Here is a 12,123-nt window from a genome sequence, read left to right on the forward strand (position 1 = left end):
AGTGGTGGAACAGTTACATCTAAAAACTCCTTTCCAAGTGGAGCAGGTGGTTCATATTCAGGAGGATCTGGTGGTGGATATAGCAGTGGTGCCAGTAGTTCTGGAGGAAGCTACAAAGCCAGGAAGTCATTGCTTGTGTGTGAGCATTGTGGGTGCAAAGGTCATTCTAGGGAACAGTGTTATAAGATTGTTGGATATCCTGTAGATTTCAAATCTAAAAAGAAGCCAAATGTGTATGTTAATCAAGCTACTGCTTCAGAAGAGAGTGGAAATAACTCATGTCAATCAGGAGTTGGTGCAGGATCAAATAGTGGTGCATTCTTCACTTCAGATCAATACCAGCAGATATTACAACTACTCACAAAGTCTGGAGGAGACAAGGTAGGAGAGTCCTCTGCAAACATTACAACTGTTGCAAATGCAGGTAGCTCTCTTACAACTTTATCTTGTAGTAGTAGGTGTAGCAGTAAATGGATTATTGATACAGGAGCCTCTCATCATATTACATCTAACGTGGACCTTGTTGACAAAGCAACGAAGACACATTCTCATACAGATAATAAAGTACACCTACCAAATGGAAAAAATGCATCAGTATCCCATGTTGGAAGGTCTTATGTATTCACAAACAACTCCATATCTAATGTTCTCTTTATCCCTGAGTTCAAATGCAACTTGTTGTCAGTTTCAAAACTCACCAAAGAATTACATTGTATGGTAGCATTCTTTCCTGATTTTTGCATTTTCCAGGACCTCTCCACTGGTCAGGTGAAGGGGATTGGTAAAGAAAAGCATGGCCTTTACATTCTTCATGAAGAATCAAGTCACAAGTCTAGTTCACAGCAGTTAGTTAACACCACTAGTGTATCTCCTGTATCTGATCAGTCTGTTTCTAGTGATGTTTGGCATAGGAGATTAGGACATGCTCCGATTGATGTAATAAGGAGGCATGAGTCTCTCAAATCCCTAAACTTCACAGATTGTTCTCATTGCACTGTGTGCCCTGTAGCTAAACAATCTAAACTTCCATTCCCTTTAAGTGTTCATAACACTACTGCTGTATTTGAATTGATTCATTGTGATCTGTGGGGACCTTATAAAGTTCCTACTCACAATGGAAAGAAGTATTTTGTTACTATTGTAGATGACTTCAGCAGATATACATGGGTTTTTTTGATTGCTTCAAAAGCTGATTCAATAGTTGTTATACAAAATTTTCTTACAAGAGTTCAAAACTTATTTTCCACAAGTGTTAAAACATTCAGGTCTGATAATGGTTGTGAGTTTCTCAGCACTGCATTTCAAACTCTATTGAGTAACATGGGCATTCTACATCAGACTACTTGTGTGTATACCCCACAGCAAAATGGGGTTGCTGAAAGAAAGCACAGAACCATTCTTGATATGGCCAGAGCTTTACGGTTTCAAGCTTCTATACCTTTGAGATTCTGGGGGGAATGTGTTCTCACTGCTGTGTATATTTTAAACAGAATCCCTACAAAATTACTAGACTACAAATCCTCCTTTGAAAAATTGTACAGGCATCCTCCAGACTTGGCTCATCTCAAGGTGTTTGGGTGTTTGTGCTATGCTGCAAGTCCTCAGAAACCTGATAAGTTTTCTGCAAGAGTTGTTCCTACTGTGTTTATGGGATACTCCTCCACACAAAAGGGCTATATTCTTTATGATATTCATGCACAAATGTTCTCTGTAAATAGGCATGTGGTGTTTCAAGAAGATTTGTTTCCTTACAAACATTTCCAAGCCTCACCTAATGCTATGTTTCCAATTATGGACTATGTCTCTCCTGTCCCACCTCCTGTGGTTTCATCTCCACATTCTTCCTCTGTTGATTGTGCTAGACCAGCCTCACCTGAGTCTACTGGTGTGCTCCCTCCAGTTACTGAGGTGCTTCCTCCAGCTCCTGAGGTGCTTCCTAGAAGGTCATCAAGGTCCACCAAGCCCCCTCTATGGCTGCAGGACTTTGTTTCTAAGCCTAAGTCTACTGCATGTTCTTATTCACTAGCAGATCACCTGTCTTACAATCACTTGTCTTCGACATATAGAATGGCCTTGAGTGCTTACTCAGCTGTTTCTGAACCGAGTTCATTTAAGGATGCTGCTACTGATCCTAAATGGAGACAGGCTATGCAAGCAGAGATTGATGCTCTGGACAGCAATCAGACTTGGAGCATAGTGGATCTACCACCTGGCAAGAGGCCTATTAGCTGCAAATGGATATATAAAATTAAGTACTTAGCTTCTGGGGAGGTTGAAAGGTACAAGGCCAGACTTGTGGCTCGAGGTTTTAGTCAACAAGAAGGGCTTGATTATGGTGAGACTTTTAGTCCTGTGGCAAAGATGGTGACTGTCCTGTCTATGGTTGCTTTGGCTGCTTCCAAAGGATGGTTTATATATCAGATGGATGTCCACAATGCTTTCTTGAATGGTGATTTGCATGAAGAGGTCTACATGGACATTCCCTGTGGTTTTGCTAGACAGGGGGAGAGTCACAAGGTCTGCAAACTCCACAAGTCATTGTATGGCTTGAAACAAGCACCTCCACAATGGAACATGAAGTTAACTGATGCACTAGTCTAGATGGGGTTCAAACAAAGTCATTATGACTACTCTCTATTCACAAAGCAAAGTGGGGATGATATTGTAGTGATATTGGTGTATGTAGATGATATTCTAGTCACTGGAAGCAACCACCAACTCCTATGTAATACAAGACAGGAAATTCAAAAGAAGTTCAAAATGAAGGACCTAGGGGAATTAAAATTCTTCTTAGGCATTGAGTTTTCTAGATCAGACAAGGGCATCCTGATGACATAGAGGAAATATGCTTTGGAACCGTTGTCTGAAACTGGACTAGGAGGAGCAAAGCCAGTTCATACACCTTTGGAGCTGAACAAAAGACTCACATCAATTCAATATGATGAGCATGTGAATGGTTCAAGTCCTGACCATGATAAACCACTTGCTAATCCTGAAATGTATCAAAAGTTGGTAGGAAAACTTCTTTATTTGACTATGACTAGGCCGGATCTTGCTTTTACTGCACAAGTTCTTAGCCAGTTCATGCATTGTCCTAAGGAGTCACATATGGAGGCAGCATTAAGAGCAGTAAAATACATCAAAGAAACACCTGGTCTAGGATTACTAATGCCAGCAGAACAAACTATACAGCTAACAGCTTACTGCGACTCTGACTGGGGGGCATGTCTTGAAACAAGAAAATCAGTTACAGGGTATTTAGTGAAGTTTGGAGGAGGATTAATATCATGGAAGTCTAAGAAGCAAGGGACTGTGTCAAGAAGCTCAGCTGAGGCAGAATTCAGGAGCATGGCCACATGTGCAGCTGAATAACTTGGTTGATAGGCTTATACAAGAGTTGGGAGTCAATATAACAGTACCAGTAAAAATGGTATGTGATAGCAAAGCAGCAATACAAATAGCAGCTAATCCTATCTTCCATGAGCGTACAAAACACATAGACATAGACTGTCACTTTGTAAAAGAAAGAATTTGTCAAGGAGTTCTGAAGACAGAATATATTAACACCAAGAATCAACTTGCTGATCTACTCACAAAGAGTCTTGGACAAGTACAACACCATCTACTACTAAGCAATCTTGGAATGAAAATATATTTCAACCATAAGCTTGAGGGGGAGTGTTAGCAAATGCAGAAATAACAAAGCTTATGTTAGTTAGAAGATTCCAAGAGTTAGTTACTAGCTGATGACATGGCAATAGTTAGTTACAAAGTTTGTTAGAGATATTTTGTATTCATTCATAGTAAGAGTAGTATATATAAGCATGTATGTACAGATTCACTGAATCAAGACATTAATACAATCTTCTTCCTTCTTCTTCTCTCAAATGCTCTGTGAATTCTCCAAGGATTAATCTTCATTCATGGAGTTATCAATAGTAATCCCGTGAAATTAGTTGAGATGCGTGCAAGTTGGTGCGGACACCACAGTTATCAAAAAAAAAAAAAAACTCAAACCCATGTCAAAAGAAATACACTCAAAAACATGCACAATCAACCCCAAAATTCAGCATAAACTATTTGAAACTGTTCCAAAGTACATTCATATTTAGCCTTTCAAACTGGCTCTTTTTCCGTGGGGATGTCATTCTGCAGTCCATGTTCTTCCCTTTGCCAAGATAAAAGTAACAAACTGTGTACCATCAAACATTTGAACCAGTTACACTTCCAGAATCCATTTCATACAGTAATCAAAGAAAAGATTTGTCTTTGATGTACTAAACAATTATGATATTAGTATGCTGACACAAGGCTTCTTGGGCTGTTAAATGCAGGAAAACCAGCCCATTTCTCATGATATACAGGAAAAACCTTGGGAAATAAAAAGAATACAGGAAAAACATGAGTATAGTCAGCCCAAACAACAAGGATGAAGTGATAGGAATGAGTTGATCTTAGGCATGAAATGGAATACACATGAGTCTTGTCTCGTAAAACTGTTGAAAGTTTTATTGGATTATTGTCACTATTGAGGCTAAAAAACTGAACTGTCAGCTATTTCCAAACCAAACACATGAAACGCCCTGCTACACTCTTCGGTTTCTGCCAAGTTTGTCAACTCCAAAAGTTGTACACAACAAAACTCTTAACAGTGATCTACAGCCTTATTCAATTAGCTAAATAACCAGCCGAGTTTAGCTTAAGCATATCAGCCAAAAAAGATGATCATATTTTGCTTTTCAAGTGTCAACTGTATTGCTCTTCAATTAATTTTTATTCTGAAAATATTTTGCTGAAATATATTCAAATTAAAGATTTTCACCTCATAGTATCTTCTATATGGTTTGTAAAATTCCATTTCCAAAACAATTTACGAAATTCATACGCTCATCTCACACACTTTGACATACTTTTCCCTCAACTGCAGTAGCCCAGCATCAACATTTCAGCAGAACAGTCAAATCCTCAACGACAAACCACACAAAATTACAATTTAGTAAAACTAAGACAATATCAAGGAACAGTTTCCCGCCAAAATTGAATAACAAGTGAGAATTTCAACAAGTTCCCGCCAAAATCCTGATTGTTTCTATTCAAAAAGAGTTATTTCGAAAATGCTTACAATTTTTTTTTCCCATAACATTGAATTAAAACAGATGCTAGTAGGCAAAAAAACGAATACCTCAAGATGTGCCCAGCGGCAGTCAGGATCATAGCCATGTAGAGGAGGTGCTTGATCGGAGACGACAATGAAGCACTGGTTGAGAAGCTTCCGATAATCATCTGGATCGTTTTCCTTAAGAAGAAACGAAATGGCGCCATATTCTCCATCACATCCGAGGCACCGGCGACCCTTGCATTGGCAATTCGTCGATGATTTTAGAGGAATTAGAGATAAGATTGTCGCTCCCAGAGTACGTGCACGGTTGTGAAACAGCCTCCATAGAATCTCTGGAACTCTCCGTTTCTTCATCGCCGGCCGGCGAGGGATCGAACGGAGAAAAAGTGTGTTGAGAAGGAGAGTGTTGTGAGTGAAAACTGAAAAGTTGTAATGACTTTTTAACTTTCTGGAAAATCGCTTCTTTTTTTTTACCCAACGGTAATTGGGGTAAAAGTCAACAGTAAAGAAAATCTGCTTCTTTTTTTAGTTCCCTCTCAATAACTTTGTTTCCCAAAGTTAAAACTTACTTAATTTTTGAATTCACATTTGGTTATACTTGTATTAGTAAAGGTAAAATCAGTTGACCAAGGTTTGGTTATTTATACTATAGTATTTGTTATTGCATTTTCGATTTCGCATCAAATAATATACTATCTGTCTCATTTTGTATAACTTACTTTTAATTTTAGTCCGTTCCAAAAAAAATAACATATTTTTATATTTAGTAATAATTTAACTTTAAATATTCATTTTACGACATGATTTCTAGCCAGATAAATATCTATAACTTATTTAAATCACAAATTTCAAAAAAAACTTTCTTTTTTTCTAAATGAGTTAAATATATGGAGAAAAAAGGAAAACTTTATTAATTAGTTCGTGTGTTTCTCCCAGACTTCTCTAGAATGATCCAAACAGGAAAAGAACTTTAATAGTGATTCATTCACGACATTTATGATATTCCAATTAAAATCAAACTTAAGTAGATTTAAAGAACTTTCCACGTTTATTCTCTCTTTTTATTTATATATATTGGGAATTAAAAAGCCAATTTGCCTACTCAAGTTGACATTCGAGGGGCTTCTATGCAATGAATCTCAGCCACCAAAACAATATGCAAAGTGGTTTTGTATTAGCCTCATGTTTTGTGTTTGTAATAATCTTTATACATTTTTAATTGTTATGTTATGTTTTTTTAAAGTGAAATTAGATTATATTAATTTGATATTCTAAAAAATAAATTGCATTTTTTTGCATATCAATATGATAAAAATTTACATAGTAAAATATTAGTCAAAATTCTTCTTGTTTGACTCTGAAAAAAGAAACTATGACAATTAAAAGTTGACGGATGTAGTAATAAAATTATCAAGTGTGGGATCCTTAACTAGATATGCCACGTGTATCATTAAATAAATTTCAAAATTAACTAATATTCTTTATATTTTAATTTGTTTATTTGACTTTACTTTTGACACAAAGTTTAAGAATTTTTTTTTAAAAAAAAATCCAATTCTAAATTGTGTTATTTGGGGCATGTTTGCATCAGGAATTTTTCGAAATAGTTAACCACTTTTTTTATCATGAGAAAATAGATGTAATTCAGTTTGAACAAAGTGAGAGGGTTGAAAAAAAAGTTCGACCTACACAAAGTGGGAGGTCATTCAAAATCTATTGGCTCCAAAATGGGGCAGCTCCAGAGACACTATCGTACCAATACCGACGTAATTGTCCATCCCACCTAATAAAAAGAGCGTTCTAGACTTCGGAAAGTGCCCTTGAAAAACATGACCGCTGGACTCCCCGAGCCCCTCCTCTTTTTCTTTTTCTTTCCCAAGTGTAATTGTACTTGATACTAATTCGAGTTAATATCTCAAAAGGTCACTCAACTTTGAGAATTTGTCTAGTTAAGTCATTAAACTTTATTTTGTATTAATAAAATCACTCAACTTAGGCATTTATATCAATAAAATCACTAGACTAAATTTGTCAATAAAAAACAAATTTGACATGGCAAAATAATATAAAAATATGAACCTCGCAAATAAATAAAATTAAAAATTTATTAAGAAGTTTTTATGGACAAACTTAATTAGTGAAATAGCTATTATAATATTATTATGTATTTAAATTTTGCAATATATCATGATAGGTGTATGAAAAAAATGAAGAACCGCACACATTTTAATTTTTTTTTTTTTATATCAATAAAATATACTTGTAAATTAGATAAACAATTAATTAGTGTCGTTGTTTTACTGGAGTAACACGTTCAAATTGATCAACATCAAAAAAGAAACTATATCATTAAAAAACATATCTTTTTTTATTTATAATAATTTAATCAAACTTGGCAGTAGCATTATGCGCTTTTACGTAACGCCTACTTAGTTAAAAGAAATTATATCCGTTAAAAAGTTTTAATGGATTTTAAAATTTTATTTATTTGTGAAATTCATATTTACGTGCTATAAAAAGTAAATTATTTTGTCATTTCAAATTTCTTTTATGATGATAAATTTGTTGAGTGATTTTATTGATAGAAATGACTAAGTTGAGTGATTTTATTGATACAAAATAAAATTCAATGACTTTACTAGATAATTTTTCAAAGTTGGGTGATCTTTTGAGATATTAACTCTACTAATTCGAATCTAATGAGCGTTGATTAAGAAGACATAAAATTAGAAGAATATTGATACTCCGAAAATCCTTTTCCCATTTGAAACATTTTATTTTGTACTCATATAAAGTCTCTTTTTATTTTACAAATTTACAAATAAGTAAAACATAATTATACGTTAATTATGTAAGCACAAAAATACCTAACACAAATTACATTAATTAGACAGGTGGGTCCAAAAGGCAAAAACAATAACAACAACAACAACAATAGGAAAAATACCTAAAATACACAATTTACTTTCTCATATTTTCTAAAATTTTCTACTATTTGAAAAAATTATAAAAATTCATACTATCTCCTATTTTCGGATACATCACTTTAAGCGATGTACCGAGGCGTACGCAATATATTGGCACGTGGAGTGGTGCATCCAAAACAGAGACATGATGTATCAGAACATTAAGGGATGTATCCGAGACCGAAACACGATGTATAAAAATAGTCTTGAAATATATTCGTGTTCCACCAAATTTAAGAGATTTCTGTAATTTAGAAAAGAATAGGGATAAAATATAATTAACTCTAAGCACTATGAAATTTATGTAAAAACTTCCATAATAATATATCCAATAAATTTAATGAGAATAGAATATAGACACATTTTACTATTATCTCATTAATATAAAATTAAAAAATCTGATTATTAACTCGAATACGACAAATCAAAATAGGTATAAAAACCAAAATGCACAATTGGGTCTTTGTTACACGAATCTAGAACTCACTAGGTCAGCCCGGTGGCTTCGAGTACGATAACAACTACCCACTTTTTTTAATAGTCAAATTGATTCCTCCTCTTCTACGGCATACATTTCTCATAAAAAATTATACTTATTTAATCTTTGGTACCATGAACTTCTTTTTCTTTTTCTAGTTTTCTTTCGAAGTTTTGTTATACGTATTAAAATTCAATTAAATTTAAATTTGTGTAATTATAGAAACTATTTTTCTTAAAAGAAAATGCTCCTAATAATATTAAATATTACATCAGGTCATTGAATACCACGTATTAAGAAAAAATCAAAAGTGTGTTGTTTGTGTTCGTTTTGTTAAAAATTATTTATTTCTAGAAACCCTTTTTTTAAATGACTTTTTAAAAAGTGATTTTGAAAAAAAAATTGTGTTTGGCTAAAAAATTTTAAAATGTATTTTTAAGAGTCAAATTACGAAAAGAATAAGTATCAATGTGCTTTTAATATTAATATTATTTTATAGAGAGAAATTATTTTAATTATCTATTGCAAAAATTTTATTTAAGATTTTATTTTAATTAAATACTTATAAATTTTAAAACCATTCCACAAATTAAACCACTATACGAAAAAATCAAAAAATCACTACAAAAATAAATAAAGTCATTCATATTTTTAATCCTATAAAAATATTGTTGTTACCTTTATTTCTAGTTTTATAAAAGAAAAAGTAAAATAACATATAAAACTCTTGAATGAAACTTAATGAGATAATTAATTAGTAAAGGATATATTGGTAAATATGTATATATGAAAGGGATAGTCTAGTTCTCAAATAAATAATTTTTTGCTTCTCCTTTTTTTAAGAAATAGAAATTTTTAGCTTCTTCCCAACAACAGAAAACCGTTTCTACTTCTATTTAAAGCTAGATGTAAGGATTTATCAAACACTTGATTATTTATTTTTTTTAAATAAAATACTTTTGATCTTCCAATAACAATGTCAAACAGACTCTTAGTTATTTAGCATTGATTATTTGTATATATAATAATTTGTCATAAATTAACAGTTAAGTTTTACGTTGGCATCCAATGTATTGACATCCTCATATTTTATTCACACTAAGTAGATGTTTGGTCATTTCTAATATTTTTGCTTTTTAAAAATTTATGAAATTAAAGTTCAAAATGTAATTATTTTTAATCATTTTTATAACGATAATTTAGAATAATATACATACTTGAATATATTTAATTATAACTTTAAAAATAAATATTAATTAAAAAATGGCCAATTGCCAATAGCTTAATTAAAAAGAAAGTTATAAGTTATTTTTTTTAATTTAAAATATAATTTCGAATTGAATTTGAATTTTATGACCAACCATTAATTTTCAAATGAAATAAAAAATCATTCCAAGGAAAGTGTAGTAGAATAATTTTTATGGAACTATCAACGTGTGAATTGACAATATTCAAAATAATTTTATTAGATTGTCAATTAATTTTATCTTACTTATTCCATCAAAACTAATGTGCAACTTTTTATAATTAAAAAGTCACTCAATTTTATTTGAGCATAATAAAAGCTAGTATTAAACTATTCTTTTAAAACAAAAAATCACTCACCACATTTTCCTCATAATTACATTTCACTTTACCAAAATTAAATCAAATAAAAGATCTTATAATCCAAACTTCCGAATACCCACAAGTGTCCATTCTTTTGTAAAATTATTCACCAATGAATTATGCAATTGAAAATACTGAACATGATCATATAGATCACAATTTCAAAATCATTTTGTAACTTGCTAAAATAGTTATTAAGGACTTAACCATTTTCTTAAAAGAGCTAGTCAATTTAAATACCAAACTTCCTTTTTATTTAATCATGAGATAAGAATACAAGTCAACATCTAGATAATATCAACTTGTCAAAATCAAACATATACTACCAAAATAGTAAGGGAAACACCTCCAGATCAGCTTCCAAAGTATTGTATGTTCCTCGACCCATAAGTAATAATCCATTAAAATAGCGGAGCCAGAAATTCAATAAAGGGTATATATATTTTTTGTGTTACGAACATGCAAAAAAAGATATACATGATAATGATAATAATAATAATAATAATAATTTAATTTAATTTTTATACCCTACATAATTTTCAACAAAAAATATATAACAAATTAATCTTCGCCTAAAATGGCTCCGCTCATATTTTGTATTGAGAACCATTGGATCTTTTCCAGTCCCATACATCTAATGATACAAATTTCAAAGACAATTGAACTTGTATAGTTGTCATTCAAAAATAAAGTTAGAATGGTAAGTTTATAGATTTTGGATTTTAAAAATAAAAAATTATCAAATATTTAATAAATTATTTTTATATATTTAATAAATTCAATATAACAAACAAAATACGTAAACTTGCAGTAAAAATGCTAACTCCTCTTTCATTTTATTGAAAAAAAATTTAACAATTGATTTGATGTAATTTAATTTGGATCTCTATTTAAAATTTTATTAGAGGTCATAGAGAGGAAAAAGGTAGGTGATAAACACCAAAATAAGATAGAAATTTTAAGGGTTTTAGGCCACATGACATATGTGGATTTGAGATAATGATAGTTGTAGACAAAATATTTATGGTATAGCGGTTGACATGTAAGTGATTAACTGTGGTGGTTGATAGTAATTGATAATTAATTAACAATCGAATGATACAAATAACTAATGACCATAAAAAATGTTAATGACAATTAGCTATATTGATTACAATGCATACATTAAGAATATATATATACCAAAACTAATAGGAGTACTTATTATTTTCACTTATACACCTATCAAGACCCCTGCCTGTTTCTTACACATCAATCAAATTTGTTTAATAATTTATGATTTAGTTGTACAAATTTCAGCCATACAATACACCTAAACTCATTAAACACAAGATTGTCCAAACAAAATCACCACTCTTAAATATAATAAATTTATTACAGAAAATAAAATATATTAAAAATAATTATAATTAATAACAAAAATAAATTTAAAATCAATCAATAAATTATTTTTTAATTATCTAAACTAGACAAGTAAAAATATTTAATTTTAGTGCAAGGTAGAGAGGGTATTGTAATACGCCATTTGATTCATATTAAGTAAATTAGTGATATTCTTTTCATAATTCAAAATAAGTAAATTATTTAAAATTTAAAAAAATTATTGATTTTTTTCTATATTTATCCTTATTTAATGAAATTCTTAATTATTTTATTTTACATAGAAGTATATTTAATTAATAATCAAAAGAAAAATGGTAAAAAATAATTTTAATTTTAATTAAATATTTTTGCTAAAAATATATCATATCTCGATAATTTACTTAATATAGACTAGACAAATTATGATATGTTATACAATTAAAGTTAACCGGATGTCCCATTAACCCCTTTACCGAAAAAAGAAAAAGAAAAAGCCCAAAACCACTGATGACAACCAGGTGGCGGTAAAAAAGTGGAAAGAAACAGACGGCTGGTCTTTCTTGATTACTCACTCGGTTTCGTAATCATCT

At 31.2% G+C, this 12,123-nt stretch overlaps 1 protein-coding gene across 1 annotated transcript in view; it reads right to left on the reverse strand.

The window, feature by feature from the left end:
- Positions 1-5,641, reverse strand: part of LOC102593334 (telomerase reverse transcriptase) — a gene marked incomplete at its 5' end in the record, with an annotated part of 21,689 nt that extends 16,048 nt beyond the window's left edge. Inside the window, one exon of the mRNA XM_015307842.1 lies at positions 5,183-5,641. Coding sequence (XP_015163328.1) covers positions 5,183-5,641 — 459 coding nt within the window. The remainder of the gene's footprint in view (positions 1-5,182) is intronic.
- Positions 5,642-12,123: the final 6,482 nt, after the last annotated feature.

This window comes from Solanum tuberosum, unplaced genomic scaffold (assembly GCF_000226075.1).
Source record: "Solanum tuberosum cultivar DM 1-3 516 R44 unplaced genomic scaffold, SolTub_3.0 scf00068, whole genome shotgun sequence".
Classification (NCBI taxonomy): Eukaryota; Viridiplantae; Streptophyta; class Magnoliopsida; order Solanales; family Solanaceae; genus Solanum; species Solanum tuberosum.